Source organism: Diorhabda carinulata, chromosome 3 (genome assembly GCF_026250575.1).
Source record: "Diorhabda carinulata isolate Delta chromosome 3, icDioCari1.1, whole genome shotgun sequence".
NCBI classification, from domain to species: domain Eukaryota; kingdom Metazoa; phylum Arthropoda; class Insecta; order Coleoptera; family Chrysomelidae; genus Diorhabda; species Diorhabda carinulata.
In genome coordinates this window covers 30,085,860-30,099,945 of record NC_079462.1, presented here as the reverse complement: position 1 = coordinate 30,099,945, position 14,086 = coordinate 30,085,860, and the positions used below count along the sequence as shown (strand labels likewise).

Sequence of the window (14,086 nt, the reverse complement as noted above, 5' to 3'; positions counted from 1 at the left end):
TGATACTTGTTACTCCTGAATATTCGAATTGGACTACCTCTTCAAGAGCAGTTTTCTTTTCCACTGTACAGTTTTGTTGAAAAGTTGCCTGATTGTCTTTGAGAATTACCTTCCATTACTATACAGGGTGTCCCACGACGAGTTAAAACTATCTGTATATGGCAAAATACTTATGGTAAAATCATGAAAATTTCTATGTTCGGGTTTTCGGATACGATCTTTTCACCTAAAATATTTTCGAAGATGATCGACTTTCGGTTCTACCGCAAATCGACTGTTACTTTGTTATTTTAAATGTAATACCCTGTATATTAAGACATTTTTGAAATCTACGTGAAATTTTAGTATACGCGCAGATAGACCACGACCAAACTCGCATACGTAGTCTCTCTGGATATCTTACAGCAAATAAAGCCCATGTTCTTGTAACAACTTTGTAACCATGTAGTGAGAGCAAATTTGAGTATCAACGATTGACTAATGACAGTTAAATCAGTCTCATTTATTTCAAAGCCTACTAAAAGTATACATAAAAAATTAAAACTTGTTAAAATATACAAAAGTATACATGAATTTGCTTTATTTTTTACCCCTGAATGCATTAAAATAGGAAAAACCGGGTGGTTCTATTTAAAAGAATTGAGAAATTTCATATTTATGAAGTTAAACTTTGAATACCCTGTGAAAAATGAAAAATTTTTCAGCATAGATTCAAATACATATGACCTTGCCAAAAAAAAACCGAACAGAAACCATTTTCTTTACCTTAAAGGTATCCTCGTAAAAATACGGGTCTGCAACGGTCAATTTTTTTACAAAAAAATCAATAACTCAAAAAGTATACATTTTTCTAAGTTTTCATACAAAAGTATACTAAAATTTTATGTAGATTTCGAAAATATATTAATATACAGGGTGTTCTATTTAAAATAACCAAGTTACAGTCGACTTTCGGTAGAACCAGGAGTCGGCAATCTCATCATCAAATATTTTAGTTGAAAAGACCGTATCCGAAAACCTTTACTATTTTCCTATATACAGATAGTTTTAATTCGCCGTGGGACACCCTGTATATTTGTACTCATTTATGTATTGTCCATGTTGTCTCAGTCTTACTTCTAACTTAAACATTCCTGTGGTATTGTTAGGACATTTCCTTATAATGGTATTCACATTAAAAGCTTCTGATATATTTCATTGCTAAGTTGGAATTTTGGGAACCGTTGGTGATATTCATACTGAACACACTGTTTATACTACCACTACACCCACTACACGCACGACTTAAGATAAACTGTTTATCTGTTTATCAATGAAGAGCATATGCAGATGTATAATATACAAGTTCTCTTAAATCGGGAATAAAAGGAAAAGCATATTCAAGTAAATTTCCTAGTTTCGACTACCCCTTTGAAACATTTTTCGGACTATTGAATCTATTTTATCCACTGTTTAGGGAAAATTTTTCCGTATTTTATCGAAAATAAAAAAACTACCCCTTAAAAAGCTTTCAAAGACAGGCCAATCTCATCAATATCTCCTGAAATAACATTTTTCTTTATTTCAAAATACATCTACTTGTCACGTCATATCATATATTCAATAAACCTGTCGTTGGCATTGCTCGCTAGGATGAGAACACTAAATTTCTGCAGATAAGACATTCCCGGCGAATTCCAACTAGAATTTGAATAACCCTTTTCACGTAGAGAAACCACGTCTTATTTTAATTTAATATTCTCAGTATGTAATTCACTCAACATATAACTTTATTAATGTGGTTATTCTGTTGATTTTTATATCACTAAAGACTAAATTTGCTTAAGAGCTATGTCGATAAAAACACGGACCAATAGAAAAAGATATTTTCGAAAATTGTCAACAGCAAATCTTTTTATAGGTTTTTATTAACCGAATCGAAGTACAGTATGTTTCACTTTTCAGGTGAGTTTTGAATTATATTTCTTGTTTCATTAAAATTCCTTGTGCAGCTCATTTTTTGGCGTGTTTTTCGATAATGTTAATCGTTCTAGCAACCTTTTTTTATCACTTTAATGTTTCGATGGAAACGCTCACCTTGCTGATCACTAGCATCTCCAAATTGTTGGAGAAGAGCAGTGAACTTCTTTCACATTTTGACTGAATACGATTGAAAATTACTTTCTTTGAGCCAAGTGACCTGACGGTTCAGAAACCGGTAATATTTATAGTATGACTAGTCAAATGACAGAAACAATTCCTTGGAACTTTCTATATTATGTATCAGCAAATTGAAACTCTTATTTTTCAACTTTCTGACTATTTTTTCAAATTGTTATCACATACATAACACACAATGTACTGTACTCTAATTACTACGTTTTAAAGTATTTTAAACAAAGTCTGTAATTTTTTTAAGCATTTGTTGATCATAAACTTGTCACAGATCACAAAAATCGTTCTGTATCTTCAATAAAATGTTTCTTGGTGCTTGGATCACATGTAGAGAAAATATGAAAAGGAAGTACTTCTATTAAAATCAGTTTTTCAATTATCTCAACTACCTATACAGCTAATTTATTAAAAAACTCAATAAATCTAACAGTAAATATGGAAGAGTTGTGGATGAAGTAGTTAAAAACCTACACACCTACACTACCAAAGATAAGCTCGACATAGAAATACTGTTGTATCAAACTTAAGGTCATTATATATTCTATTTATTGAAGACACGCGTCTTATTTTATAATTGAAATAATTGAAAACATATATAAAGGGAACAAAATCACGTCATTAAATCACCAAACCAATACAGGTAGGAGTGAAATCAAACAATGAGTTCATCTAGATTCATTCAGTTTCAATATCCTCATAGACGAAATTTTGAAAAAAAGTACATGAGCTGTAAGGTTACAGAATGGATGATAGAGAGATCTTTTACTATACTGATGATCTGACCTCTATCGCAGAAATATAAAACGACCCGTGAGTCCCTTAAAAGCGTTTAATAAGTAGGACATTCACTCAATATGGTGATATCAATGACAAAATTATCGAATGAGTAGTAGAGTTCGAATATATGGGTGTAGAAGTCTCAGAATGAAGATATGTCGAACCCGAGGTTCCAGAACAAGATTTATGAAGCTTCTAAAATAGCAGCACTTTAACACTTTAACAATTCAATCAGAATCAACACAAACAAACAAAACCAAAGGTAGGGATTTATGAAGTAATAATAAGTCTAACGAAGACGTCCTGGTGAAACCAAGCCAAACAAGACAGAAACAAGAAGACTTCTGGAGACGGATTCTGGGGGAAATCAGTGGACATTGGAAGCGGATCGAGAAATACTGAACAGAAATCTTGACTTGTAGAAGCTGTTAGCCTGATTAATGATACACAAATAGTAGTGAAAGTTGCCCACGATAAATCACTTTTGGTCCGCAGTTCTATCAGACTTTTTATGTAAATTCGTTTAGCAGTTGTAGGCTTGTAAATTGTTCTTATTAGAAGGTATGTTCAGTATTCCTATATTCGTGTTATAAACACTGATTACTTAAACTCACATTTTCATTATAAGAATACAACAATAATAAAAAGTACAAAAATCAGGTAAATATTCATAGTTTTCTGTATCATATGCTAATATTTTATGAGTTAGTAAGAATCGTCATACTTCAGCATACAGTTTGGTCAAAATTTATCTGCACTAAACAATTCCTAAACTATTTAAGTGTCATGTTTGACGTTAAAAATGGGATGACTATCAATCCTATTTCCAACATTCCAACAACGATGAGAATAATTAGAAAATCTTAAATCTCAAATATTTTCGTAACTAATTTAAAATCTCCTGTGGACAACGATGTGATTCTAATAAAAAATTTCATCAGGAGCGCTACAATATATTCCCACTCAAATGTTTTTAATTTCAAACAAAGCAAGACATTACTGGGATGGTTAAAAATTCAAAAGTCAACAGGTGCTTTCCAGAGTCTTAGATTGAAATAAAGCTTCAATCACAGAGTCTCATGAAATCATAAAACTGTTTTGAGACGACATAATAGAGGTAGTTTTCCGAAAGAATAAGAGAATAGACATGGATCGAGAGAAGGATGATATAGATAGATCCCAAGATAGTTTGTTCTATTAGTGAAAAATTGTGCATTGTGTGAATAAGACACCAAAGAAATAGTTAAAGTTGTTGTTAAATTTATTTGCAAATGAGAAATCACTTCATTCATAAATATATTTTGTAGGTTAACGTTACTGATTATTTTCATTAAGGGCTACGTAATAAAAATTATAGTTTTGTTGATAAAGTATCTAAATTTAAGGTCTCTATCTATATTAAAGTATATAATATTCCACATTATTATTCATAATATTTCTACTTTCATTTTTAATCAAAATATCATTTAACACTGACAATTTACATGTTACATGAATCAATAGATACATCAAGAATATCAAAATAAAAATAAATTCAAAATAGAAATCTGTTTTAACAAGAAAATTTTTTCTTAGTTTTTAAATTCCAAAAATATGTTGCCATCCTGTTGTATTGAAATATAAAAATGGAACTATAAATTTTACTTAAATTATTTAGGTCTTTCTTATCATTTATAGCTTTTTCTTTTTATGTATATGAACTATTAATTTTTTTAATATTTCGTGGTTTGTTAATGCAGTTTTATTTTTTTTCATCGTATTGATGACCTTTTAGTCTATTTTCTAAACACTGTGATGTTTGCCTTATACAAACAGCGTCACAATCATTATAAGGTACTTGATATATAATATTTCTTCTTCTTTTTGGGTGTTTTAGATTTTAGTTTAGTGAAATATTTTGAATAATGTATGTCCTTTATGACTTATGACAGTTGTTGGGAAAGTTCTTGTACATATGGTGAAGAAAAATGTTTTTTGTTTTGATGTTTAGTTTCTGTTTTGTTTCTTAAGGATTATAGAATATGTTTATTTCTTTCTTGAATATGTTGTGGGTGTTATGGATTGAGGTTCAAAATATGCTGAACATCAAGATTATATACCATTCTATTCTTATGTTATTGCTAATTTTATATATAGTAACATAAAGAGAATGAATTTTATATATTCCACTATAGAAGATATACATTCTTTTTTTATTTGAAACATAGGCCTGTAAGCCTCATTGTTGCCGTGTCGATAAAGGCCGTGGCCACCCTTTACGAGGTCTGGCTATTAAATAACGAGACTGATACGAAAAATCACTTTATTATAAATATTATTCTACATTCGAATGCTCTCCTTCAATATACTCCCCTTTCCTTGCCACACATCTTTCCATACTTTTTTCCATTGATCGAAGCAGTGCTGGAAGTCTTCTTTGGTGAGGGCCCTTAGGAGCTCTGTCGTTTTTTGCTTTACCGCTTCCATCGACTCAAATCGAGTCCCTTTCAAAGCAGATTTTCATCTAACTATTCTAACCCTTCAAGGAAGTCTAAGTAGACGTTGACGCAAGAGCTTTTGGTCCGGAGTCAGATTTTTTGGCAACAATTTCGCACAGACTTCGCAGTCTCGTTATTTAATAGCCAGACCTCGTAAAATTGAATATTATGTACTATACGTAGACTATATGTAGTAGTGTGTGAGACGTGAGAGATTATTTCCGCAGAGGTTCAATAGTTTCTAGGACCGATAAAAATAAACTACTATTTATATTGAAAAATAAATCAATGCCATTAAATACATTTCTCCAAGAAGAATTTCAACTGGAAATTAATATAAATCTAATATAATGAACTACAGGTTATGGATTAATGATAAATTCGATATTTCACATCTCCCAGTCATCCCGTGAAAGCTCACATCATTTTTTTCAAAAGTGGAGTCATTAAATGAAATTTTCCACGAGAAACTATGCGTACAACTATCGGTTATATATTTGAATTGGTGAAGACGCAAGTACGAAGGACCCAAATTATATAATGGTTATTTATTCGATAAAAAATAAACGTTAAACGTTTCTAAATGTACTTTTTTAGTTTACAGTTACCAAATTCTAAAACTCGGTCATTTAATAGAGCATAATTCCGAAACCGTAACTAAAAATTGATGGGGTATTATTTCACAAGTTTATGTTATTTTATAGATCAAACATATTAAATCTACAATATGATTGATGTAAACATCCTGTAAATCTACATTTTATTCTAAATCGAATGGAAGCAATTTGAACAATAATGATTGTAATGCATGGAAAGCAATTTTCTTGAGAAACCACTAAGAAGCCACCCTGCAAACGGCTGTAAACATTTCAAGTTTCATTATGTTGGCGTTTTAGCGATTACTCGCTATTAAGCGTACCCGGAGTGATGGTTGGCTACCGCAGAAACGTCCGAAACGAGAAGGAAGATTGAGAGAGCACTCTTAACGTGCCCCATACCTCTAACATAAAATCAATAATATCTCCATTGCCTGCTGGATTTGCACACATGCATACTAACGTTATGTCTATAGAACAACCATGTACGGACGTTCTATTTAATACAAGTTTACGTAAAGGTATTAGTAATGATAGCATTTCCTAGGGGAACTTGTAAAATTAACGTATGCCAAATGAAATTACGATTTAACATCAAATATATCAATTTGTTTATTATTCACCCATATTTTGACATATAATAACGTAGCTTTGTCTTTGAATTTAAATGAATATAAAGGATGATAGAAAAAGAAACACGTATAATTTATTTATTCTTACTTGAATGACAATGAAAAGTATCCGAGAGTTCCAGCAGCAAAGCTGGTATACCGTGGCGAGTTTTAAAGAATTGCTTATAATACTTTAATTCTTTTTCTAGCCCTCACCATCTCATATTCCTATTTCAGGTGAACAAAATCCTCACAAAACATTAGCTCTATAGATCAACTTGAAACGGTCGCTTTTGTATTTCAGTTTCTCATTTAATCACCAAAGAAATTTTTGATTTTGATGTTGAGCTCGAGGATCCAGATACGTAACTTCTCTTGTTTTTGACAAGCTCATTGATGTCAGGTATCATATTGATTGTAGTTTTCTTAAGAATTGATTGGAGATGTTCATTCGTAAGTCTTTTGAGATGTCTATTCTTATTATTTTCATAACGGGAAAAATCTGCTCACATAAATAGGTGCTACCAAACATGCACATTTTTCTTTCGACATACTGTCCGATTGAAGATCTATCCTAACTCCATTAGAAAATCAACTGGTGCCTGTGAAGCTTCAAAATTAAATGGAATGTTGAAAATTAGAAATTCCCTTTCATTCATGTTGAGAAAGTCTTCAAAACGATTGTTGAATTTCATAATCAAATTTTGCAGAAGTTGAGAATATTCATAAAATTGTTTTTTTGGTACACTGTGCCAAATGATTTTAAATGAGGGATATGGTCTAAAGTTTGATTTTTTAACTGATTTTCCCACAGCCTCAACTTTGTTTCAAAGGATTGAATATATGAATACATTTGAGTGACAAGCAGATTTTTACCCCGTAACTTTATATTCAGATCAGTCGAGTGTTTATTCATATCTTCCAAAAAGGCACAATCAATCCACCAGTCATCGTCATAATCAATTGGTTTACCTTTTTCTAACATGAAAGCTTAAATAGGGTCACGTAATGCAAAAAATCTTTCTGATCCAACGAACTTCGGTGAGTAAAGGGACATCAGAAAACTTTTTGTCCAAATATAGTAAAAAGTGCCTGAACAATCGGTGATTCAGTCCTCTGATCCATATAAAATTTACAATTGTAATTATAGGCTGCACGACATGGTCCATTTTTAAATATTTGGATGCCAATGATTCCTGATGAATTATACAGTGGAATCCCACAGAGTTGAGTTCGTATTCTGCTATAAAATGCTCAATTACAAAATAAATAACATTTGCTGTTGTAGTACCTGTCAATAGAATGCTTGACTAGGCACGCGCGGCCCTTGAAATTACTTACAAACATTCGTAACCTTGAGAGTACGAGTATTTAAAACATCCGTAGAGGAATCAAATGAAAACTAAAAGTTTTAAATTCTTTAGATTTTTCTTTCTGTGACACATTGCGATCGCGGGCCTTATTGATACGGCCCATGGGCCGGAAGCGGCCCGCGGGCCGTATCTTTGACGTGACTGCATTACACCAACACTCACAATTACACTGTCTGACGAAAACCAAGTTAAGTCTTCAGAGATTGAAGGTATACTAAAAAAATTCCTGATTTTTCAAATTTGGAGAAATAGTTGGTAATAACTTTTTTGCATAATTTGCGTAAAAGTGTTTGACAGTACCTAGTGCAGGTGTGCGTTCATAAAAATAATAATATAAATTGATAATACTTATCATTACAAGTAATCATATATTATTTTATTTTTACGAATTTATATGGTTTTTCATCAAGAATTGCGCTAATTAAGTGTAAACTCAATTTTAATTAAGTTAATTGAATGGAAAGCTTAAATAATAAAACGACCCCTTAGAGTTGAGGTAAAGAACTCATTTTTGTAAGGATTTTTTTTACATAAAATAGGAATATTCGAAAGAATGAGAGGTAAAGGAAACATTTATTGAGGTACCCTCAGAACGATTTGTGTGCAGGTCAATGGATTAATTATTATAGTGTTCGCCAAAAAGTATTTTTCAAATCGCAAATTATTTCACGTGTGGAGTAGAAAAATAAAGAAATACACAGAGAACTTTCAATTGATCAAATCGGCGACTGCTAGCTGGCAAGTTTTTATTATATATATGAAAGAAACGTTGGTTAACAATTTGAAATAAAACAGAGACTCCCGTCAATGGTTGATAATAGTTCATCATTGGACATTGTTTTCAAATCACTGAATATACGAATACGAGACTAGGCTACGAGTATTCATTCATTCGTATATGCTCTTTTGTTGTAGATAACAATTATAGAATTTGAAGTACCTATCTCTCTATGAAATGGAATATTTTCAAAGGTAAATGAAAAAATAATTCATTTGAATGTTCTTTCTATACTATACTACACTAGAATCACATTTAGGTTATCCAATTAGTAGTTATTTATCAAGGAATCAAAAAATATATATAAACATTGAGTTTATTGGGCCCTCTAGTAAAACTATCCATCATCTGTAGCTTGTCTTACAGTTACAGAATTCTAACAAAGTCTGCTGCTTGTGCTGGGTTCAAGAAGTTTTATATACAGCAGTCTACTGGTAACGGAAAGGTATTCTAGATCTAGATGAATTGGGATTTCTTCTTTTTGCCTCACATAATCTACCGTCGCTAGTTTTTGCTGGACTTAACCTCAACAGGTGCTTCATGACGCAGTACTGATACAAATTTAATTTGGTTAACCTCAAATTCTCTTCCGGTTACGTCCCCTTCTTGTAAAACTCTTTCTAATATCTGAATTTTCATACTACAGCCAATAAAATTCGTTCATACTACTTACGAATCCATTGCCTTTATGTGATCAGATTGTATTTATTTAATTACTTCACGTTCTCTTTAACATCACCATATAAGTTGTGAGAAGATGACAATTTAATGATGTGCCGCATTTCTTGTCATTTTTAATTAGTAAGTATATCTGTCAGACAGAAACCTTGCAATCATAAGTGTTAATTTAGTACCATCGCACGCTTTTGTGATGGTTATGAATTCATCTGTGTAACATTTAATGATATTATTATGGATGTAAGGTGGTTTATTGTTTTACCAATCTACCTCCATACTCAGCAGCTTAATACAGTTTTTCTCGATGCTTAGTTTCAGTCTAAATTCGTTGTTGAGATGTACTTAGTGAAGCTAATCTGCGTATCACCAGATGAAGAGATGTAAGATATGTGATCCTTTATTACTACAGTTATGTTCACTTGAGCAACTCTTTGAACATTGGCTTATTTCCGTCCTGTTTAGCATATAAAACGGGATTATTGATCTCTGAGACACGTTACATCCGTCCTGGATCCAATAAACTTTTTAATTCGTGAAATAATGTACATGTGACTATATCGATAAACTTGTGATGTGACAAGTTTATCCATATTTGTTATTTTTCTGAATCATAATTTAGACATAATTTTATCATATATAATATCACTAAATCTCCATAATGGATGCTTATAAAAGATATTAATCATTTAATTTTAGATTAAATATATGATTTGTATCTAATAATGAGCATAAAGAAATATACTACAGTTTAATGGAACAGTTCATTGCGTGAATCTTTTTTTTCATATCTGCTCCAGTGATTTTTGTTTCGGTCTTTAATCTTGTATCGATGTCATGACAAGTTATTCAACCTATTGATTCTTCTTACATTATCTTATGTGTTTTCTCCTTTAGTTTTATCATCATCGTCTTGGTTTTATTTAATTTATTTTCATATTCTTTATCTGTAGACTATAATTGTACATTTTCAAAATTTTCCTCATCTGTCATTATTATTATGTTATATCCGAAATTTTAATGTCTTCCTTTTTCTAGAGTCCGACTTTATACTGTTTTATTTGTCGTTTTGGTTTTTATTCCTTAATGTAGTATTACGGGAATCAATGGATTAAGTATACATCATTTCTTTATTCCTTTTTTTTTTTTCGATGCATCTTAACTCTGCTTCTGTTTAAATAAAATTCTTAATCCGTTTATTGGTTTTCCTTATATATCCTCTGTTTTCGGAGTAATTTTTATTGAGTCGATCGAATATTTTTTCAAGATTTATAAAAACCGGTGTATCTCTCCGTATTCTATTATTGCTTCTTCAGCTTTTTTTATTTTTAAAGTTCACATCTATTGTTCATCTGTTTAGTCTGAATCTTCTAGGGGTTTGTCTAGTTCGTCTCTTAGTGTGTTTATTCTCGTATTTGGTTGTTTCAAAACGTTCACATGCGAGTTATAATCACTGCATTAAGCGAAAAAAATCGATTAAAAATCACCAAACAATCACATCATGTCTATAACGCATAGATTAATCGCAAATTAACAATAAGGTTTAGCCAATCAAAGCTTGTGGAACGTTTAAGCTCCTCCCTATCGAGCGGTCGCCATAAAAGTATTTAGCTGAACTTTGTGTTATAGACATGTGATTGTTTGGTGATTTTTAATCGATTTTTTTCGCTTAATGCAGTGATATAACTCGTATGCGAATGCTTTGAAAGACCCCGTATATTTAGCTGACTGCACTCAGTAATTTGGTTGCAATTTCTTCCCCTTTTTTATTACATTAGTTTCATTATCGCACTTGTCAATCTTCTGGTGCGTCTACTAATTTTTTTGTTATGATTTTCACTGTTTCTGTTATTTCCTGTTCTGCCTTCCTTGGTTTTAGTTTTCTGTATTGCCTCTTGTTTTCTTTTTACATATTCAGTAGTAGGTTTATGTAACTAATTAGAATATAACTCTCAAACTCATTCCACATTTTTAGGTTGGTACAACCAAATTTATGTTTCTAAATGTTCTTGATTTTAGGCCTGATAATTTTTAAAATATAGATAAAATTTGACGTTTCGACTTTGTCAGTGTCAGTATCATATTTTGATCAGTGTCAATATCATATTTTGATCAGTGTCAATATCATATTTTGATCAGTGTCAATATCATATTTTGATCAGTGTCAATATCATATTTTAGTAGAGACGAATTTTGGAACGGAAGATACCTAAAATCAAGAACATTTAGAAACAATAACATATCAAAAGGTCTCAGAAATAAGAAATTAAAGAAATTAACCAAATTTACTTACTTTATTGTTAAACTTTGGTACATTTAGATTTAGAATTTGCTTTTTAGAAACTACTAGTATTACTAGTATTATCAGTACAAATTAACTTGAAGCATGTTCATCGAAGTCACATCGATTAATTTGTGTTTTTTTGGTGTTGACTGAAAGGGATTTCCAATTAAGTCGACCGAAAAGGGCGGATGGGTGGTATCGGATCTTTTTGTTTGGTTAGTTAACTCAAAGCAAAACCGCAAGTACGGTTACTACAATGTTTCTGCTAACGAGCAACAAATAAAAAAGAGACTAAAGTCAAAACAAGAGAAGCTTTTGTGAAAAATTATTTTATTATAATGAATCATCTTAATAATATATATAATAGTGAATGTACAAAGCAATTCAATAATGAAATTATATAATCATATATGAAATACGGAAATTAATTGAATGGAAAGGGAATATTTGTATAGATAGCATATCAACTAAGGTTTCACTTCATTTGAGTATAGCTTGAAGAAGTCCATACGAATTACGAATTTATTTTGACAGTAATGGATAATTATAAAAATCAGTAAGAATGAAGTATTGATTGAAAGATTTATTTTAAAGTTAAATCGATGGACCTTGTACTAAATGGACTGTAAAAATTCATTAATGGGTAAATAAAAATTTGAATCCAAGAAATGACAAACATGAAAACGATGAATTTGGAAAAACGAGTATCGAATCAAATATGAAGTTTTGCAACTTTAGTTGATTGAAACGAAAAATTCCAATTCAACCCAAGTGGGAAATGTAGAAGGGTCGTTTACGGAAGAACAGCTTTTTAGTTAATAACACCTTTGCTATGTTTCTTCTTCTTCTTCTTCTTCTTACGTTAGGACTAGGTCCTGTATTTTCATCAAGGGTTTGCCAGGAGTAGTTGGGATGCTGAGGACCAGCTTTCATACTATAGGTGGTCGTCCAGGAGGTCGATTTGTGTCTGGTTTCTTTTCCTTTCCAATTTTTGCTAACCGTTCATTTGGCATTTTGTCAACATGGTCTCTCCATTCTCTTCTGCGGCTCCTTGCCCATCTAACTATATCCTAAATATCACACATGTCCCTTATTTCTTCATTTCTCTTCCGATCGAGTAACATATGTCCTGTTATTGCTTCAGAGTTCGCATTTCTGTTGTTCTTAGGAGCCGTTTAGTGGTTGTGTTCTCCGCTCTAGTTTCTATTGCATATATCATGACCGGCCTTACGCAAGTTTTATATATTCTATGTTTCTGATATAATATATCAAAACTTAATGTTTGTCTATGACCATCAACTGTGTCTTTCAAATTGTTATCCCACAACATTGGAGAGTCAATTCAAATGTGGTGTTGGCTGAACAAAATTTATATATATTCAACTTATCTTTGGAAGCATAGCTACAGGACATACATCTACCTTGGTTAAAATAATATGTATCATTTCGTTTATTGTGCTTGTGATACGAGGTCTGGCTATTAAATAACAAGACTGGCGAGACTTGTTACTAAAAAGGGTTTTATTATAAAAATTATTCTGCATTCGAATGCTTCCCTTGAATATATTCCCCTCTCCTCACCACACACCTTTCCATACGTTTTTTCCATTGATCGAAGTAGTGCTGGAAGTCCTCTTTGGTGAGCGCCTTTAGGAGCTCTGCCGTTTTTTACTTTACCGCTTCCATTGACTCAAATCGGGTCCCTTTCAAAGCAGATTTTATCTTCGGAAACAAAAAAGTCGCACGGTGCCAAATCTGGTGAGTACGGCGGGTGTTCGCCGTTTTTACGAGCTTTTTATCGCAGTGTTGCCAAAACTGACTGTCTGGTTGACACTAAAGCGCTTACACCACTCAAAAACACGCGCATGAGATAAATAATTGTCCCCATAGGCCTCATGCAACAATATCTAGCACTCAGTCGGAGTTTTTCAAATTTAACGAGAAATTTGAGGTTTTCGGCACGAGAAAAAACCACGTTCGTTTCAAACCCCTACTGCAAAATACTATATATATACACAATCACCAACCTTGGGATAAAAATCCGGCTTCGATGAGTTTAGCTTCCATGAGCAAATTTGGAATGAGCAGACAAAATGATATGGCGATATGAATGAACGGTGCGGTTGGACCACCGTACCTAAATAATCCGCAACTACCATTTTTCAACAAATCGGGCGGTTCTTTGCTACAAGTTCCATCTTGTTTACCCAGTTTATACCCATCGTTAGCCAAATTACCAATCTGAAACAAAAAATAATATTCAATAGGTAAGAAATACTTTATTGGAATTTTGGGTAAAAGAAATTTCACTGGCTTTTGGAACGTTTCATATTTTAGAATAAGCTAAACTCTAAATGAATA

The 14,086-nt window shown here is 32.0% G+C and overlaps 1 protein-coding gene across 2 annotated transcripts in view; it reads right to left on the bottom strand.

Annotated features, from left to right (window-relative positions):
• LOC130891736 (protein tincar) overlaps positions 1–14,086 on the bottom strand; it is a 155,668-nt gene that overhangs the window by 73,693 nt on the left and 67,889 nt on the right. For both annotated transcript variants that reach the window (XM_057796644.1, XM_057796645.1), the window contains exon 4: positions 13,753–13,966. In XM_057796644.1, the coding sequence (XP_057652627.1) occupies positions 13,753–13,966 (214 nt within the window). The remainder of the gene's footprint in view (positions 1–13,752; positions 13,967–14,086) is intronic.